The sequence below is a fragment of the Spinacia oleracea genome, chromosome 6 (genome assembly GCF_020520425.1).
Source record: "Spinacia oleracea cultivar Varoflay chromosome 6, BTI_SOV_V1, whole genome shotgun sequence".
Taxonomy (NCBI): domain Eukaryota; kingdom Viridiplantae; phylum Streptophyta; class Magnoliopsida; order Caryophyllales; family Amaranthaceae; genus Spinacia; species Spinacia oleracea.
Window position 1 is genome coordinate 137,150,983 of NC_079492.1, and position 18,628 is coordinate 137,169,610.

Sequence of the window (18,628 nt, forward strand, 5' to 3'; positions counted from 1 at the left end):
AGCACTTTAGACTTTACAATCAATAATTAAGGTAGTGGAACTTTTTAATTTGGGTGGAAGGTTTAGAAGCTTCGTCTATCACTTTAGGCTGTAATTTTGTTCTCTGTTTTATTTTCCTTATTTACTTATCTTTCAGTATTTATTCCCATTGTATGAGTTGTAGCCATCACACACCCTACATTTCTCTTTCATAAGATGCCCTACAACATTCATTCATCCACTGTTTTGCCACCACTGTCATTGTTTAACCATGCAAGATTTCAGTTTTTAACATAATTCTTCATTGCTTCACACTAAAAATAACGTAGCACCTCTTTCACTCAAAATCACTTTCAGGCAATATTGATGATTAACAAGTTTTAGCTAATTAATTGGGCATATATAATGGGACAAGTATAGTTAACAATATTCCAATCACCAAGTTCTATATTGTAAGCCCAAAAAAATGACCACTTTTGCCATAAAAACCGCCGGCCACCACGTTACAGCACCTCAACTGTACAACCACAACCACCCAATAGCCCCTATGCACGCGCAGAAGGCTGTGATGTACATGTGACGCGTTTCATACATACACCGACATGGCGACATGTGACATGCTTAGTTGGGGTTAGGGGCGCATAAATTCTACAGGTAGATATCCTAAGACAACTGTTTTGTACGGAGTAGTAAGAAATGAAAGACCCCTTCAAACACAGTGAAGAAGACAACCCTGGTTATCAAAAGACTACATATCAAATGTCCTTCCGTTTCTTCCAAGATGTACAATAAAGGTCAATTTTATCTAGTTACTCAAAAAAGAACCATTTCTTCTACTCTGATTTCTTTGGTGCTGATGTTGTTCTGAAAACCCTTGATTGTATCCATTTTTTATGTACACTGACTTTACAGTTCTTCTAGTATTACTCTACATTTTTTTTTTTTTTTTTAAATAGGAGTATTACTCTACATGATCACTGGTTTTTGCCTCGTTTTGTTGAATTGTACATCGCCACTGAGAACTGAGCCGATGAACTTCTCTGCTTCTTCAGCATTCAGATCTCCAGTATATGCTGTATACTTCCCTTTCCGAGGTTTGTAAGCCACTAAGAAGCTATTTGACGACCTGAATCCAGATTTATCAAACGCATCCAAGAAAGATTGCTGCTTCTTCGCATCTACCATGGTGTAGTAGATGGAATCTTTGGACTCAGATGAAAGATTTCTTCTCCTCGATAATGATTTCTGAGAAACCTGGAGCCACAATATTCACCATAGTTGAAAGAAAATAGTCAGTATGAAATACAAATAAGTATTACTAGTTAGGTACAAAATGGAACCACAAATATCATGCTTTGTCTAAAATTCAGCAGAATTATAACAACTGTATCTTGGCTTTTCTGATACAAAGGAAATCCAACTATTTTAGTACTGAATTTCTGATCACGTAGTCTAGCTTCCTGTAATTAAGTATCCCGATATGGGATTGGATACATTTCTAGTATATCTTGCATCTAAATCGGGAAAGAGAGTACTAGTCATGCAGGTATCTAATTTCTTCTACAAAATCGCTAGCAAGTACCAAAATGTTTCAATGAGATAAAAAGCTTGGTATCAGATATAAATCTTACTTGCTGTCAACTTAGTTTCGAAACTAGTTATCAATGACCGTGATGGCACCACCAATTCATTACTAGCTTGTAATATTCTTTTCAATCCAGGAAATAACATATTTCATTTGGCCGTTCATAATTCACAGTACTAATGCAATATCAAACTAAATGCCACATCACAAAACTAATGCAATTAAACTAAATTTGACAGAATTCATCATATTCATGAGAATGACTAATATGACTTCTTGTGTTTCAATATGAGTGAGTACCTGTTTGATTTAATAGGTCGTATATAAATTTACCAATAAATATTCCCACTTACCATTGATAGAATTGATTCGAGTTTGTCTCTTGCTTTTGATGATCTAAAACCACCAATTAAGCAAACAGGAGTTTCTTCTCCACAAAGAGCATGAAAGTTTGATGCTGTCAAGAGCGGTACTTGTTTGCTAGAGGATTCACTCTCAGATTTTTTGGTCTGACGTGAAGCAATCTTATTCTTCTTTTCAAAACCGTCAAGTAAGATACCAATTTCCTGAACAGCCGACTCTAGATCTCTCACAGATATTCCCGCTTTCAGTATTTGTTGTTCTCCAGTTGACAACCATCCCACTATAGCAGGAAGTGCATTAACCCCTAAACTTTTGACCTCTGGATCAGAAACATCACCAACCTGCAAAATCAATCAAAAAAGAAAACTGCACTTTTACCTTGGGCTCCACTCACCGTATCTAAAGATATCCAAAGGTACAAGTGTACAGAAATATATTGTAACAAGTATATCAGCAGGTCAAATTCACGGTTCACCGATACATGTACATAGAAGCCGCAGAAAATGAGACAGCTAAAACTGAATCTTTGCGAGGAATAATGGAATAACATGCATCAAGTTCAAAACTGAATAGGTGACAATATGACATCTTTCCTCAGACTTTGTAGAAACAAAGTCTTGTTTGATTGGTCACATTGACGATCACCTATGTCGATTCATGTTAGCCGACCCCAAATCATTTTGGGACTAAGACTTTGTTGTTGTTGTTTATTTTTCGAGGGAAAGGGGGAGGGGGGAAGAAAGGGGCAGAGTGAAGGCAATGCAGAACAAACATGCAATACCTGTGAGTCATAGAAGATGAATCGCTTGCGATATAAGCCACTGAGAGTACGCCAAATCACTGGTGTATCTTTTTTGGTTGAGAGAAGCATCGCTCGGGGTAATCCTTCCCCAGCCCCAAATGAAGGCTGAAAGTTATTCAGGCTAACACGTCTCGAAAACCTTGGCAAGTGTTCCTGGCAAAAGCTTTTCAAGCTTTTCACATCCCACTCGTCATTATACTCGACTAAGGAACCACTCTCACTTGTTATGTAGGAGTAAACAAATAATCTGGGTGTTCTACGAGGATATATTCCCTGATTCTTACAGAAAGAAGATTCATTCTCACAATTGATTTTACCAGCCTGCAAAAAGAGACAAGAGCATCATCATTATACTGTTATGAGAACGTAATGGTTTTCAGAAGAAAGAAATCAAGGATAGAAGAAGTGTACTTTCAAAGCTCCCTTCAACGAGTTACCAATCTCCTCTAAGAATAACTCATACTGCTGGACCGACATTGTTGAGGGCGTATAAGATAGCAGAAGCCAAGTTATTCCCTTGCCATTTATTTCTTTCTCAAATATCTTTGAACTTACAGCACGAACAATTTTGGGGGGGCTCTTAAACCCAGACTGTGATCCAGCTGACCCACCAAATGTAGATCCAGATGACCCACCCGAACCGCCAAAACCAGAGCCACTGCCACCACTAAATAAGTTTGAAAACATATCATTGAGACCAAAACCAAATGGGTTTCCACCGCCAGATCCACCAAAAGAAAAGGAGAAAGACCGGCCACCCCCACCCATATTCTGCCACTGTCCTCCTGATCCACCACTAGTGAAGTGGGAGTATCCACCATAATCTCCTGCACTCCCACCATCAAAGGATGGGCCACCTTTTTCATCACCATATAAATCGTAGTTTTTCCTCTTTTGCTCATCAGATAAAATTTCATACGCTGCACAAAATAGACATAGTGAACAGAGATGCATCAGTAAATTTCACAATAACCTCTTTAGAAGACAAAGGAGAAGATACTCAACCCCCCCTCCCCCCCCCCCCCCCCCCCCCCCAGGGAGAAAAATACACCCACATCTTCCTTCCCCGGGGTGTACCTCAGAATTAAAGAGAGGGGGTGTAAGCTGTGCAGTAGTTGTCAAATTATAGCAGGTATATGCACACAGCTCGCAGTAAACCAAAAAAGTTCGTATATGAGATTAATTTTTTTTTTGGGGAGCAAGGAAGGCTTAAATCCCGAAAAAAAGAAAAAGAACACATACAGAAGAATTCAACATCTACATCAGCCTCAACACATGACTTCGGAATTTATTATTCCCTAGTCTCATTTATACTCTTATTCTATTGAGCACGTATCAGAAGCCACCTGTTCAACAATGGCTTATTCAAGTCTTCTCCACGCCTACAGGCTACAATAAGGAATGCAAAAGTTTCAACAAAATATTTGTGGCTCCAAGTTTTAAAACCTCTGGGTAACTGATTCTAAATTTCCTATGTTAAACTAGTAACCAACAATAAACTCTGCTCTCCTTTACTCACAATATGCAGTAAATTGGTCAAAGGAGGAAAAGCTAGAGGGGCAGTCTTCTCTTTCAAAATTTCTAGCATATTTCTTCAATTGCTTGGTTTGAGAACCGCTAAACCATGGACTGGACAATTAACAACTTCAAAGTGAATGATAACCTTATGAATTGAACAATTAGCAAGTTCAAATAAGGAAAGGCCAAGTACAAATTACCGTTGTTGATCTCCTCAAACTTTGCTTGAGCACCTTTATTCTTGTTTTTATCAGGGTGATATTGTAAAGAGAGCCTGGAAACAACACAAAAGGTAAGAGTAAGAAACATACATACAACAGTTCCCAGATGGTATGCAAGTCCAGAGGATGAAAAACCAATCTTCTAGGGCCGCCACAAAAGAGTATCAAACAGATTCTTATAACAAAAACAAAACTTATAAAAGCAACAACCTAATAGGCTAACATCAGCAATTTGCTTATAAAAGTACTCAGTAATAGATACTCCGTAATAGCTAAACCCATTCCCACAGAAATTCATTGGCAAAATACAATTTAGCATCATAAATCATGACCAACCCCCAAGTCTATTATGACATATTTGGCAGATGGAAAATTGCAGTGTGTTAAAATTGCAAAGAGAGACAACAGAAATCTCAGGACAGAAACTTGAAGGACATGAGATGTCTTCAAAAAGAAATTCTCAAGACATATGGCCCATATCGATTAAAACGTTGCCTTGCATCAGTCTATCACAGAGTTTGAAAAAAATGCTGAGACCACATACTATCGCAGTTATGGGAACCCGCTAGACTTTAACATGTGGATCAAGTGATTATGAGATAATTTGGAATTTTGGAGTCAATCTATTCTCAATAATATTCTGTGCTGACATGTGAATAGTAAAATAGAGGGCAAAAGACAACAAGTACACCAAATAAATCTGTAACAAATTAAGCAGGCTTGAGGCATCTAGAATTCACTAAAGGCATAACTATAAATATCAATCAATTGAGAGTGTTTCGAGCACCAGGACTGATCCCGTGGGATTAGACCATGAGATGATGTTTCCCCATTCTGTCCCCCCCCCCCCCCCCCCCCCCAACTTCCAGAAAGAATACAGACATACACCATAATAAAAAGCACTACTCCATTGAAATGCATATCAATCTCAACAGCAAAAGACATACATACTAGGTTCTTATTATTGTCAATACTATTGATTTTTTTGTAACTCGCGCGTATATGGAGAATCCTGGTAGCATTATATGGAAATAAATGGATTCCAAGTATAAAACATCCGAAAATTCTAATGCCTCTACAGTAAAGCAAAGGTAAACTCAATTTAACAAAAACAGCTCATAGCGGTTCCGACTGGAATTAAAATCTTTAGTTGGATCTGGTTCATCTTCTACTGAAGTTTCTAAGGATGAGGAATCTCAACAAAGAAACTCAGGAATTATATGCTCACACACACAGTACATGTTGAGTCCTTTCATCCAATGATCTGTCAAATAAGAGGTCCACACACATGCTACAATGGTAATTACAATGGGAAATATCTTATGGCATCTCCCTTGCTAAATTACTACATTTCAAGAGAGAACACCAATGTAAGAAGCAGTGGATGATCCCATTTCATTGTTCCTACTTCCAAGGGAAAATTGTAGATTACAACAAGCTGTACAAAGTGATTAAAGAACATACTTGTGGAACGCCTTCTTAATATCACGTGGACTAGCGTCCCGGTCAACACCTAGAACCTGAAAGAAGAAAAATTAGGAACACAAACATGTTAAGAGAAGATCTTGTGATTAGATAAGAAATATTCCGTGGTAAGATCATAAGCTAGATGCAGAAACACTGAATGACAGAGCAGCCAAGCTAATTTGCCACAAAGGTGTTTCAAGACCCCATAGAGCCGGAAAGAATGAAAAAAAAAAAAACTAAAAGCTACCTTTTTATAGGAAGAGAAACTAGTTTTTGGCCCGGGCGATAGCCCCGGGTTACTACATTATAATCTTTGCATTTATTTATTTTTATTTATGCAATGATAACATGAAACATGTCATGTCTTAGGGGCTTTATTGTTTAAACACAAGGTTGGGGGTTCAAATATTATGCAAACCATATTTCACATTTTTTTATATATAATCGCTAGAGTAAATGACTAATAAGCATAGCGCCACTTTTCACGTAAACTTCTTTAATTAGAACATACGAGAAAACTATTTTAAAATTGTTACCAGATATACAAACATGTGAAGTTGCAATTCAGCTAATGCATAAACTCCCAAACTATCCAAATATGTTGTCCAAGTAGAAAACACTCCAGGGAAAAGTTCTATTGGAGGTACAATATGTGCTATATTTCCGAACAGCAACACATATTGTAGCCATGAAAATTGCAAGTAACTTAATTGGTAACCAATTAAGAACATAATATAACAAGTACATGCTAAACCATCTTCTGAACAATTTTATCTACACCCAACAGGCAATAGACTTGGGCCTAAATATTTTTCAAATTCTTTTCTACCCTAAACTGTCTCTGCAAGTGTAGTCCATATTACTGAACATTGTTTTTTCATTCTGCAGATACTTGCTAGTTTCTGCCTCAGCATTGCCCTTCACACTCCGACTGAAAAAGGCGCTTAAGAACCAATGTTTAATACAACCTTGCCACCAATATGTTATCCAGACTAGAGAACTCACTCATATGACACTTAATAAACCCGCGAATTCCAATTACAAATGATAGTCCCACTTGAAATCGAAGTTCAAACACAATGGCTCCTCCCAATTGACATACTGAATACAAATCGCTATTCGCCTATTCAGACACTTCAAATACAATCAAACCCCAACAGAAATCCCTCACATTGTCCCGTTTGATCCTCTATTCCCAATGTCTCCCTAAACTCCATTGTACAAATCTTATTTTCGGTTTCGACCCCGGTATCATCACAAACTTTCTTCAACCACTAATTTAGTCACAATAATTTCTGGAACGAATTATGACATTTTCACATCTCTAAATTTCCAATTTCATGCAATTAATCATTCCAACCAATAATATCACGCAATTAATCCAGAACCTAAAAGAGAAAAAATCTCAATTGACCAAAGCTATACATTGACATAATAATCTTCCCCTTCAAACACAAAAACGAAACTCCCCAATTTCTACAACCCGGCAATCATGAATTCAACTTCCCAGCGATTCAATTTGAAAATTCGTCACTCCCACCCTAAAAAACAATCACCTTTACCACAATACCACCTAAACTGTTAACATTAACATTAAAATTCTGCAAACCCTTCTAGAAAATACAAATCATTAACTACCCATTTGCATAATAATCAAAATTAACACCCTGAAAACTTTTATTTGAACAGTAATTTCAATTTTGTTTAAAAGAAAATATAGACAAAAAAAAGTCCATTAAAAAAAGGTACCTTATAAAGGTCTGATGTCTTCTTAGCTTCGGCAGCGAAGATAATCAAGGTTGCCAGAAGTATTGGCGCAAGCTTCAAACGAACACCCATTTTTTTTAATTTTTTCTGGAAATTGAAAAATGTCGTTTTTTTTTGTTTTTTTTTTTTTGGTAAAGAGTGAAAAATAGCAGAACTTTGAAAGTACTTTCGTATTGAAGATGGAGTAGAGAGAATATAAATAGATTACGTATGGTTGTCCAGAATCTCCGAGAAGTTTTCAATTTTCATGGAGTGTTTGAGCACGTGGCTTATTCAGGTTGTTCCACGGCCCCTAGACCAATAGCATTGCAGGAAATCTTTTATTGACGTTTCACTGCTGAAACTCATTGTTGACAACTACTCCCTATGTCTCTTTTGGTTTTTTACTTTTTTTTTTTTTTTTCTGGGTATTTTAAAATGTTCTATACGTTTTTTTTATATTATCACATAAATAACTTATATTCTATTAAAATTTGTGTCAAATTATTATTTTAACCAATTAAATTCATTGGGTAATTTAATCTCTCACACTTTTCTATTGGGACATTAAATTTTTCTCAACTCCCTTTTGATAAAAGTGAAAACATTATAAATAAACGTAATTTATCTTGTTTAAATAAAAAAAATTGTGGAATCTCGATGCAAATTAATTTTTCGTTAAAACGCGTGAAAAATACAAAACGTAAAAAATAAAAAGAGACGGAGGGAGTAGCTTTTGGCCCGTTCTACGCACGAGCTATTTTTAGGAAACTCTATTAAAAAAATTGGTAAATTGACTACCAAAATGATAAAGGTTTCACTAAAAACTTTCACTAATAATTTTGATAGTACGTAGACAAACTAAAATTTTCAAGATATATTGGGTGAAACATTACTTTTATAGAATATATATATTATGAGCTCCCACAAGTCCACAAATACATTCTTAGTTTAGGAGTACATCTTTTTATCTAATGGGTTTTTAAAAAAAAATGAGAATAAGAGAACTATGCTAGTATGGAGTAACTTAGTTAAACATATGTATTATTTGGATTAAACCAAAGAAATCCACAAATCTTCAATATGCTAAGAAATTCACCATATATTGTTGTTTGTTGGATTAAAAACTATGTTTCAATTGCCAAGTATACATGAAGTTTCGCACCCTATCCTTTGCATCACAATCAAGATAACTACCAAAAAGAAAAATGACCTAAGAATTAAGAGTTGATGATCAAGCTAACCAAACGTGATATGTCAAAATTCTGGAAAATATCAAAGACTAAACTATTTTTTTAAAACTCGAAATTATGCTTATAAAGTTAGGGGTGTGGTAGTAGTAGATGTCATACAGATTTCAAAACAAAAATGCATCCACATTTGTCGATTTTTAAGTCGTTTGTAAAAGAACTTGAAATATGCATGATGACGATTGAGGCAAGTCAGACAACGAGATGCAAAGAAGATGCACTGTTTATTTAAATGGGCTAAAAAATGAATATAATGATAACATTAAATAATACCAACCTCATTAGAAGAAATATTTTTCCAGAAAACAATGGGGTGGGCATGAATTAGAAGTTCATAACATAATTTTAACTTCCACCCACCTATAGGAAAATAGTAAAATTCTTCAGAATGAAGAAATTTAGCTAAATAAGTTAGGGAGGAATGTCGGTCTATAAAAAATTGTAAACATGTAGGTTAGTTAAATAGCCAAATTCATTAACGCGAAAATTGTAACCATCTGAAACGTTTCTCATTCTTGATTCATCATAACCGCCAATCTAATAATCAATGTCTTTAATTAAATTGTTCTAAATGCTTTAACTAAAGTTGGAAAGGGAATGATGAAATGTTGAGGTGACTTATTAAGTTATTATGTATTAAATGAAGAATTGATTATGTATTCTTGGCCACATGTCTTCTAAGTGGTGATGATTATGTGTCCGCCACGTGTCTTCAAAATAGTATTGCTTACGTGCCCTTAAATTACGTGCCCTTAACGAATTTTTGTATGGAGTAGGGGTGTAGGTGGGTTAGTAGTTAAGTGTGAGAAATAATATACGGAGTAATATTAGTAAAAAATTTCATTTACAAAAACGATGCAAGTATTAAGGGACGGTTCGAAAAGGAAAACAGTGCGAGTATTAAAGGATGGAGGGAGTAATAAGATAAAGGAAAATTTGTAATTATTAATCCAATCTTTGCCCGGTTTTCTTTAATTAAGCCTACCTATGCGATATTTCTAAATAATCCAACCTTTATGACCCAACTACTATTATTAAGCCTGGATGACCGGTTACCTGCTACAAAGTCAAGGAAAATTTGTAATTATTAATCCAACTTTTGCCCGATTTTCTTTAATTAAGCATACCTATGCGATATTTCTAAATAATCCAACCTTTATGACCCAACTACTATTATTAAGCCTAGATGACCGGTTACCTGCTACAAAGTCAACAATAAAAACGTTAACAACCTAAAGTTGGTTTCCCTCCTAAAATATTGGACACGTCATCATCACTTGCCACCTAAACAAGGATTTCATTTTTTTTTCAAAAAACCCTTAACCCTTCTCTTCTCTATACCGTATTTCAATTCCTCTCTCCTCCATTACTGTTGCTTCAACCACAATTGTACTGGTTCATGACATCATCAACGATTTTCTTGTGGAAATAGGTGACTTCATCCACGCGCATTCAAATTTCGTCTCCAAAATCGTACAATTGAAGGTGAACTTACGAACATTAGCGTTTTTGTTCCTTTTTTGGTAAATTTTGAATTTTGGGCTTCCTTGATGGTCAGTTCGTAAAAACCCGAGTTGTTGCAATAATATAGTTTTTTTATGTTGTGGGATGTTGGTTATTGTGGTCTTGTTTAAAATTTAGAAAGAAAAGAAAAAACCTTGAATTTGAAGAAGATCTAGATCCAACAGGCAATTGCTTTACCCCAGCCATAGCAATTGCTGATTATTTTTGATGAACTTCGAATGGAGAGGTATGACCGTATGAGGGATCGACAATGGTGGAGAAGAGGTAGAAGAGAAATAATGGAGAGGAGTGCAGAGATGAAGCAGAAAATCGCAGAGGAGAGAGGAACGAAAATTAAAATAGCAATTAAAGAAAATAAGGGGGAAAAAATTATAATTGTTATATGCCACGTAAGGGTGAATACCGCCTGTAGCAGGTTAGTAACTTGTTAGGCTTAATAATAGTACGTAGTTGGGTCATAAAGGTTGGATTATTTAGAAATATCGCATAGGTAGGCTTAATTAAAGAAAATCGGGCAAAGGTTGGATTAATAATTACAAATTTTCCTAAGATAAAATTAATATTACCTCCGTTTCGAAATAGGAAAAATTACTTTAAATAATCACTAGTGGAAAAAGGGTCATTTGCATCGCACTTTTAAGCACATTTGCGTCGCACATTGTGCGTGGCAAAAGATCTCGATGCAAATGACTAAAAGTCATTTGCATCGCACAAAAGTGCGATGCAAATGACCCTTATTTGCGTCGCACATTAAGCAAATGTGCGTGGCAAATGACTTTTCAGGCACCATGTTGAAAAGTCATTTGCCACGCACATTAGCTTAAAGTGCGTGGCAAATGACTTTCAGGCGCCAAAAAAAAAAGTCATTTGCCACGCACAATAGCTTAATGTGCGACGCAAATGACAATTTGAGCGCCAAAAAATTAAGTCATTTGCCTTGCACAATAGCTTAATGTGCGACGCAAATGACATTTTTGGCGCCAAAAAATTAAGTCATTTGCCTCGCACATTAAGCTAACGTGCGTGGCAAATGACTTTTTTTTGTTTTTTTTTAAATTGGTTTTTTAATATTTTATTGGAAATTCCGACATGATCGTCTTTGAAAGTAGACGCTTCCCAATACCGGGAATACATTTATAAATAATACCTGTCACAAAAGTTTACAACGTAATTAACGTTCCCAATAAAAGGCAATTAAATTCGTCATAGATCAACAATCTAGTGATCCCGGTTGTGCGTTCCGCTCTTGCTGGCATGTTCACTCCAAGCTGGATTTGAAGCCTTAACAAATAACAATAGGGAATCAAAAATACAATTTAGACCAAGAAATTCTTTTATCAAATGAGTTTTCCATATTGTTTAATACCACATACCTGGCTGTGCCCGAAAGGAGCAAATCGACTTCTTCATTACCCGCAGCAGAAACTGCACGCAATCTACTGCCTCTAATATGAGAACCCACAACAACACTGCTATCATCTCCACGTGGAACAAGAACAAGGCTTTGTGGGTAAGTAAACATGCCATCATCCCAAGTATCTGCCATCAGATGTCAATCTAAATAATATCAGAATACAGATATATCGCACATTAAAGGATCCAACTTCTAGTAACTTCAATTTCTAAATATGCAGGAAATATCTGCTTCTTGTTAGTTTTTCAGGAAATACAGATATAAACATTAACTTCTGCTTCTTGTTAGTTTTTCAGGAAATTAAATAACTTTAGGAAATATCTTCCACTGATAGTTCATGCTATTACACCAAAATAGTATAACTGTAGAAGCATTTTACCTTTTGACCACTAGAAGGTTTGATCCTATGTAGGCCGAAAAACTTGGTAATAAGTGTGTTATCATATGTACGCACATGATGGTGATATTCAGGAAGCATCCGCAAAAGGACCTAAAACAATGCACACAATCAGCAGAAGTTGATCACACAGTCCAGATGGAATTTGCAATAAATAATAGCAAATTGACATTTAAAGCATTCAACAGTTCAACCTAATCTAAATATGCAGTAGTAAGCATTGGCATAGTGCAATTCACATGTAGACAAGCTTATCAGACCAACCAAGCATGCAGAACATCAATAAAAGTTCCACTTGTGTTCATTATTCATAATCAATCAACTTTCAAACTTGTGACACAGCCTCACAGATACATGGATACACCCCTTCCAAAATGATCCTTCTAGGAACTTCTAGAATATCTATCCAAACAATAGGAAATTAGGACAATTATTACTGTTTCTACAAGCTCAATTAGCACCCAGAATACAATTTACATTCTGTAGGTTTAGAATACAAGCGAGTTAACTATAATCATTTAATTTCTGGCCAAAGATGTCCATAGACAATCCAGTTGATGGTCTAACCCCACTTGATGCTTTCAAGCAAATAAACCAAATACACTAGGTTCTCATCCCCTAACTCTCAACCTACCCACCCACCCACCCACCCCCCACTCGTCAAACAAAAACATAAAAACAGCAATAAGAAAACCATCACTTCTTTCCACTAAGCTTTGAGGCCTGCAAACAAGGGTAAGATTTTGGCAGGTAAGACTGTCATCACATATATTACTACTTCCTAACATAGAAAAAGAGTCTCCTTACTTCTATCTTTATCAAAGTTTCAGTCAATATTAGTCTTTCAAAAATGTTATTTGTGAATCTTTAGAAACAATTCTGACCATGTCTATACTACTACCTCCCTTTCGAAGCAATGGTTTCACTTTACTTGGTCACGCTTGCCAATGTAAAACTTTGAGCATTAATATCTCTATTTTTTTTTAAAGTTACAAAAGCTGATATTTCAAAATACATATTGTGAAGATTCCAATAGGATCCCAATAAATGGACCATATCTTTTCATTTGGGATCATCTTAAGGTTATATATTACAACTGAAGGTTATATACTACAGACAAACATCTGGTTTTCACAGACAGGCAAAAAAGTTACTTAAGAGAGAATTGAAGTAAAACATGCAAAAGGTGAAAGAAAACTAGAAGTCAAATGCATGACAGAAGATGTAAGCTAAGCACTAACCTTTACTTCAGATTTCCGCAGCGTCTTAATCATGAAGCGATCATCTTGAGTGAGGAAAAAGACACTACCACTTTTCCCAGGAGATGACAATTCCCTCAGGGCATCATTTCCACAGATGGACATCATGTAGTCAGCAGCATCTATTTTGAAATCTCTCTCAAATTTCTGAAACAATAAGCATGTGAGCCTTTTAAGTATGAAGGCTTGATCTGTTATGTATATCCATAAATTGAATGATGAGAGGGAAAGTGACAAGTTTCCCATGTCGTAAGGTACAAGTAATAAACCTTCAAATTTAGTTACTCTTCAAATAATCACTTGCTCTAGATACTCTTATAGAGAAAATGCAAACTTCTAAAACATATGACAAGAGCTACTCATGCTTTACAACAACACCAAATTTACGCTACCTTAGATATTATAAAAGTTTTGTAGAAATCTCATTTAAATATTTACAGTATATATTGACTAATTTTCAAACACAAATCAAGCTCTCCTGTCACCTTCCACGTCGGATATGAGTGTCTGACACTTTAACTGTCCCCCTTACCACAGTTTTTTTGTTTTAAATTACTCTATTCTAGAGCATGTGAAGGCTCATTTAAAAAGTATACAAGTCAGTGGCAAGCAAACGACCTGATACTAAGCACTTTTAGGAACCCTATCTCCCACAACCATGTAAAGCTACTTACCTTACAAATTCAGGGCCCATGAAAAAGACAAGCACTCCAAAGCTATCATGACAAATATGACAGCAAAATCTGCTAAATAACCCACAACAAAAGTGCACAGGAAAAAGCAACCTTTGGGAAGAAATGATAATAAATCACAGATTTGTTTCCAAAATGTGTGATATTCGGAGCCTTATCCAAAAGAATATCATATTTGAAGCAAATGTGATGTTTCAGTTCATAAGCATAACAGTAAAAGCAAATCAAATAGAAGCAATTGCATCAACATCATGGTTGTTATTACTTATCTCACATTCCGGATTAGTTCTTCAATTAATGGAGCCATTAAACAGTATAATCCAGGCCCAAGTTTTTACAGTGAGCTCAATGTATGCGAACATGACGATGAGATCATATGTGAGTTTCACATTACTAATTTGAATGTGCAGTGGTTGAAAGAGTTGGAGCATAACTCTTGATAGATGACAATTAGTAAAGATCTTGTAAAATTTCGGGGTCTGAGCAGAACTCATAAGTCATAACAGACATCAGGAAAAGAATCTCTAAATAGAATGTATATGCAAATATGCTATTACACTTCCCACAAATTCAGAATCCACAACAAACCTGAAAACCATCGGACAATAATCTTTCCATTTGAAATCATCAAATTGATGAGGGGGTGTTAATTGCGACCCTTCTTTAGGAAAATCCATCCAAAATCTTGCACGTGGACCAAAATCAGATGCTCGAACTTCTCGTCTTTGTATGGGGGTGATCTTTCCCACAGTATATCTGATCAAAATCTAATGTAAGTTCAGTATAGCAAACTGAAGAAAACACCATCATATATGTGAGAAAGTTCCAGCCAAAACACATTATTTTTTCACTCTTTTCGATTAAAATATAATTCAACTGAAATTCAACACAACCTACAACTAAAATTCAACAAAACCTAAATCCTAAAATGTACCCAATTAAAATTCAAAAAATAATATCAACCATTAAAATTCAATTATAATGCATAATTAAAATTCAATTATAATGTCCACAATTAAAATTAAAATACACAATTAAAATTCAATAAATATCAAAACTATTCAATACCTAAGAGAGGGGAGACGACAATGAACGAGGGCGGCTGAGTGGGAGGCGGCGTGGGCGGCGGCGCTAAAAATGGAGCAGGGCAGTGAATTAAGCAGTGAGGGGAAGCAGTGAAGCGCGCAGTACGTGAATCAGCGAAGGAACGTCGGCGCGACAACGATGGAAGGCGGCGAAGCAACGACGACAGTGCCGCCGGTGAGAACAAAGCAGCTAGTGTTGGTGTTGGTGGTGGTTTCGTTGGGGAGGGCGCAGTGTTAAGGGTGAGCTTTGCAATAACCTAAGTCAGAATGAATATTCCTTTTGCAATTAAGGGTGAGCGCGAATTCGGAAAAAAAAAAAAAAAAAAACCAGTGCATCGCAGATTTATAATTCTGCGTGGCAAATGACTCTAGGTGCTCCTAAAGTCATTTGCCACGCAGAATTATAAATCTGCGATGCACTTAGTTGAGTAATTTGCGTCGCGGATTTATAATTCTGCGTGGCAAATGACTCTAGGGTGCTCCTAGAGTCATTTGTCACGCAGAATTATAAATCTGCGACGCAAATGACTAAATTTTATGCTAAAATTTGTTATTTGCTTCGCATGTTCAGAATGGCGTGGCAAATGCGGGGATGCAAATAAGCCTTTCCACTAGTGTTAATCCAACCTTTCGACGATTTTCCATTAATAATCCAACCTTTTGATTATTATCTAATAATCTAATCTTTACACCCCATTAACTTTTATTGCACCCATATGACTGTTTACCTGCTAATAAGGTCACCTGTTATTTTTATTTTTTTAAAAAAAACTAAAATCGCTTCACGTCACTTATCAAGGCGTCCCCGGCCATAAAACCCTGATGAAATCACCATTATGAACAGCCATAAAACCCTCAACCTACTTCCAATCGTCTCAACTATCACCACCGCCGCATCAACCACCACAAACAACCTCCCAAAACCTCTTTCTCTCTCCATTAACTTCTCCCCAGCTCCAATGCACGGAAACACCCTCCGCGTCGCTTATCAAGGCGTCCCCAGCGCGTACTCTAAAGCCGCTGTCGGAAAAGAATATCTCGATCGTGAAGCCATCCCTTGCGAGCAATTCGAAGTGGCCTTTCAAGCAGTGGAGCTCTGGATCGCCGATCGGGTAGTTCTTCCAGTTGAGAACTCCCTCGGCGGTTCGATTCACCGGAATTACTATCTTTTTGCGTCGTCATAGGCTCCATATTGTTGGGAAGGTTCAACTTCCGGTTCATCATTGTTTGTTGGCTTTGCCTGGGGTGAGGAAAGAGTATCGGACGCACATGATTTCACAACCGCACGCGCTAGCCCAGTGAAGTCGTTGATGATACCGATGGCCGCCGCCGAGTATGTTTCTACTCATGGGTTGAGGGATACCGCCGCCATCGCAGGAGAGGAGTGGACGTGTTGTTGAGGTGGAAAGGTGTTTTGATGGTGGGTTCATTATGAGTGTGGTGTTGCCGGCATTAGTTGGTGTTGATGGTGGGCGAATTGTTGCTGGAGGTAGGAGGGATGAAAGAGGGAGGAAGGATGAATGAAGGAGAAAAAAAGGAAAAAAAGAAAAGAAAAAGTATTTAATTTTTTTTATAACGAATGGTTACATGACACGTGTATTAGTTACCTGTTGTATCAGGTTGGTGACCGGTTGGGTGCAATAAAAGTTAATGGGGTACAAAGGATGGATTATTAGATAATATCCTAAAGGTTGGATTATTAATGGAAAATCGTCGAAATATTGGATTATTTAAAGTAATTTCCTTTGAAATAATAGGGACACTTTGACTTTTGACACTATTTACAAATTTTAATTTGATTATCATTTGTGATTTATGGGTAAAGAGTGTGATCTTGTTTGATTCGTCTCAATATATACTTTTGGAATATCAACTTTTTATAATTTTTACGAATACAAAATTAGATATATTAATGTCCAAACATTTACATTGGCAAGCGTGAAAAGGTAAACTCCCCCATTATTTCGAAACGGATGGAGTAAGTCTCTTCCCCTCTCAAGTGCTCACTCCATATGCATTTGAAAAATTGAAGGAAAGAGTGTTCACGATCAAGTCAATATTCAATTATCTTCACAGACAAGTATGACTTTATTGGTAGATATTATGAAGACATTTAGGGAGATGATACACATACCCCGGGGTAATGTTCATGATCAAAGTCAAGATTCAATTATCTTCACGGACAAGTATGACTTCATTGCTAGATATTATGAAGACATTTAGGGAGATGATACACATACCCGGGATAATGTTCATGATCAAGTCAATATTCAATTATCTTTATGGACAAGTATGACTTCATTGGTATATATTATGAATACATTGGCAGATATTATCTTCAAGGAGATGATACACATACCCCGGGGTAATGTTCACGATCAAGTCAATATTCAATTATCTTCACGAACAAGTATGACTTCATTGGAAGATATTATGAAAACATCCAGGGAGATGATACACATACCTCGGCCCTCGGGGTATGTAGGGCCTCCCTACCTGGGCTCATGTTGGTCCATGTCAGCTAAAAAAAATCATTTTGGGGGGGTGGGGTGGAGATGGGTTATACTGGGGGGGATTTTGGGTAATTGCGCATTCAGTGTTTGCTTGAGCGGGACATTTTACGCCCATATTCTCAAAATTAAGTTCCGGCTCATCCTACCAAAAAAAAACTCAAATTTGTGTTGAAGCTTCACGGTTGTTAGTAATTTCTTGAACTTCTAGTATTATTTAAGACAAAGTCAATGGATAAAGATAATTTCTTGAACTTCTAGTATTATTTTTTCTATCTATGTTTTGATTATGTATCTAGTGCATGAAATGGTAAATTCATGTTATAAGTGTATAACAATTATTGAATGAATGTTATCTCTTGGAAAATCCGGTTCGATTTGAGTTCTTGAATTTGATGGGCGGAGTAAACGATAATGCGTATTTAATTTTTGTTTATAGTTACGGAGTATTAAAACATGCAATACGTTGTTTGTTTTTATAATATTTAACTAGGTTTTGATTATCATGTAATGCAATTATATATTAACAATAAATGAGTTTCGTTATATAACACTAGTCTTATATGCACGCGATGCGTGCGAGATTATATATAAAAAAAAAATTGTCTTTTTTATTTTATTACAAATGGTTTTTTCAAATTATGTTTTATAATAGCACATTGTTCATAATGTACCATGATATATTATAGTTTTATACGTAAAGAGCTACGGAAGAAATACTACATTTGATAAAGGTGTAGGATCATCGAAGAAGCTAGAAGCTAGAAAACGACAACACAAGAGGAAATAGCCGCTAAGCAGGTAAATTATTTGTAC

At 36.2% G+C, this 18,628-nt stretch overlaps 2 protein-coding genes across 4 annotated transcripts; both read right to left on the minus strand.

Annotated features, from left to right (window-relative positions):
- Positions 1 to 713: 713 nt before the first annotated feature.
- On the minus strand, positions 714 to 7,913 carry LOC110791647 (dnaJ protein ERDJ3A). Its single transcript, XM_021996416.2, has 7 exons — positions 7,685 to 7,913; positions 5,933 to 5,988; positions 4,448 to 4,521; positions 3,141 to 3,649; positions 2,709 to 3,050; positions 1,918 to 2,268; positions 714 to 1,233 (listed from the first exon to the last, which is right to left on the minus strand). Exons 1-7 carry the CDS (start codon positions 7,772 to 7,774, stop codon positions 946 to 948), a joined length of 1,710 nt encoding a protein of 569 aa, XP_021852108.1. The 5' UTR covers positions 7,775 to 7,913; the 3' UTR covers positions 714 to 945.
- Positions 7,914 to 11,519: 3,606 nt separating this feature from the next.
- LOC130464385 (phosphatidylinositol 4-phosphate 5-kinase 9-like) lies at positions 11,520 to 15,536 on the minus strand. Of its 3 annotated transcripts, XM_056833919.1 has the most exons (6): positions 15,286 to 15,536; positions 14,806 to 14,973; positions 13,508 to 13,672; positions 12,249 to 12,359; positions 11,829 to 11,994; positions 11,520 to 11,736 (listed from the first exon to the last, which is right to left on the minus strand). In XM_056833919.1, exons 2-6 carry the CDS (start codon positions 14,833 to 14,835, stop codon positions 11,714 to 11,716), a joined length of 495 nt encoding a protein of 164 aa, XP_056689897.1. In that variant the 5' UTR covers positions 14,836 to 14,973; positions 15,286 to 15,536; the 3' UTR covers positions 11,520 to 11,713. The 3 variants fall into 3 exon arrangements, with proteins under 3 accessions (XP_056689897.1, XP_056689898.1, XP_056689896.1); XM_056833920.1 differs by lacking the exons at positions 14,806 to 14,973; positions 15,286 to 15,536 and adding an exon at positions 13,795 to 13,880; XM_056833918.1 differs by lacking the exons at positions 14,806 to 14,973; positions 15,286 to 15,536 and having other exon boundaries at positions 13,508 to 13,786.
- Between the last annotated feature and the right edge of the window lie 3,092 nt (positions 15,537 to 18,628).

Coding starts and splice junctions, on each gene's coding strand:
- LOC110791647 (XM_021996416.2), bottom strand. CDS start 7,774: ATGGGTGTTCGTTTGAAGCTTGCGCCAATACTTCTGGCAACCTTGATT. Junction 4,522..5,932: donor ATTAAGAAGGCGTTCCACAA/GTATGTTCTTTA, acceptor TGTTGTTTCCAG/GCTCTCTTTACAATATCACC. Junction 3,051..3,140: donor CGTTGAAGGGAGCTTTGAAA/GTACACTTCTTC, acceptor CTCTTTTTGCAG/GCTGGTAAAATCAATTGTGA.
- LOC130464385 (XM_056833918.1), bottom strand. CDS start 13,771: ATGGGAAACTTGTCACTTTCCCTCTCATCATTCAATTTATGGATATAC. Junction 12,360..13,507: donor TGCGGAAATCTGAAGTAAAG/GTTAGTGCTTAG, acceptor GCATTGTTTTAG/GTCCTTTTGCGGATGCTTCC. Junction 11,737..11,828: donor CTCCTTTCGGGCACAGCCAG/GTATGTGGTATT, acceptor TTATTTGTTAAG/GCTTCAAATCCAGCTTGGAG.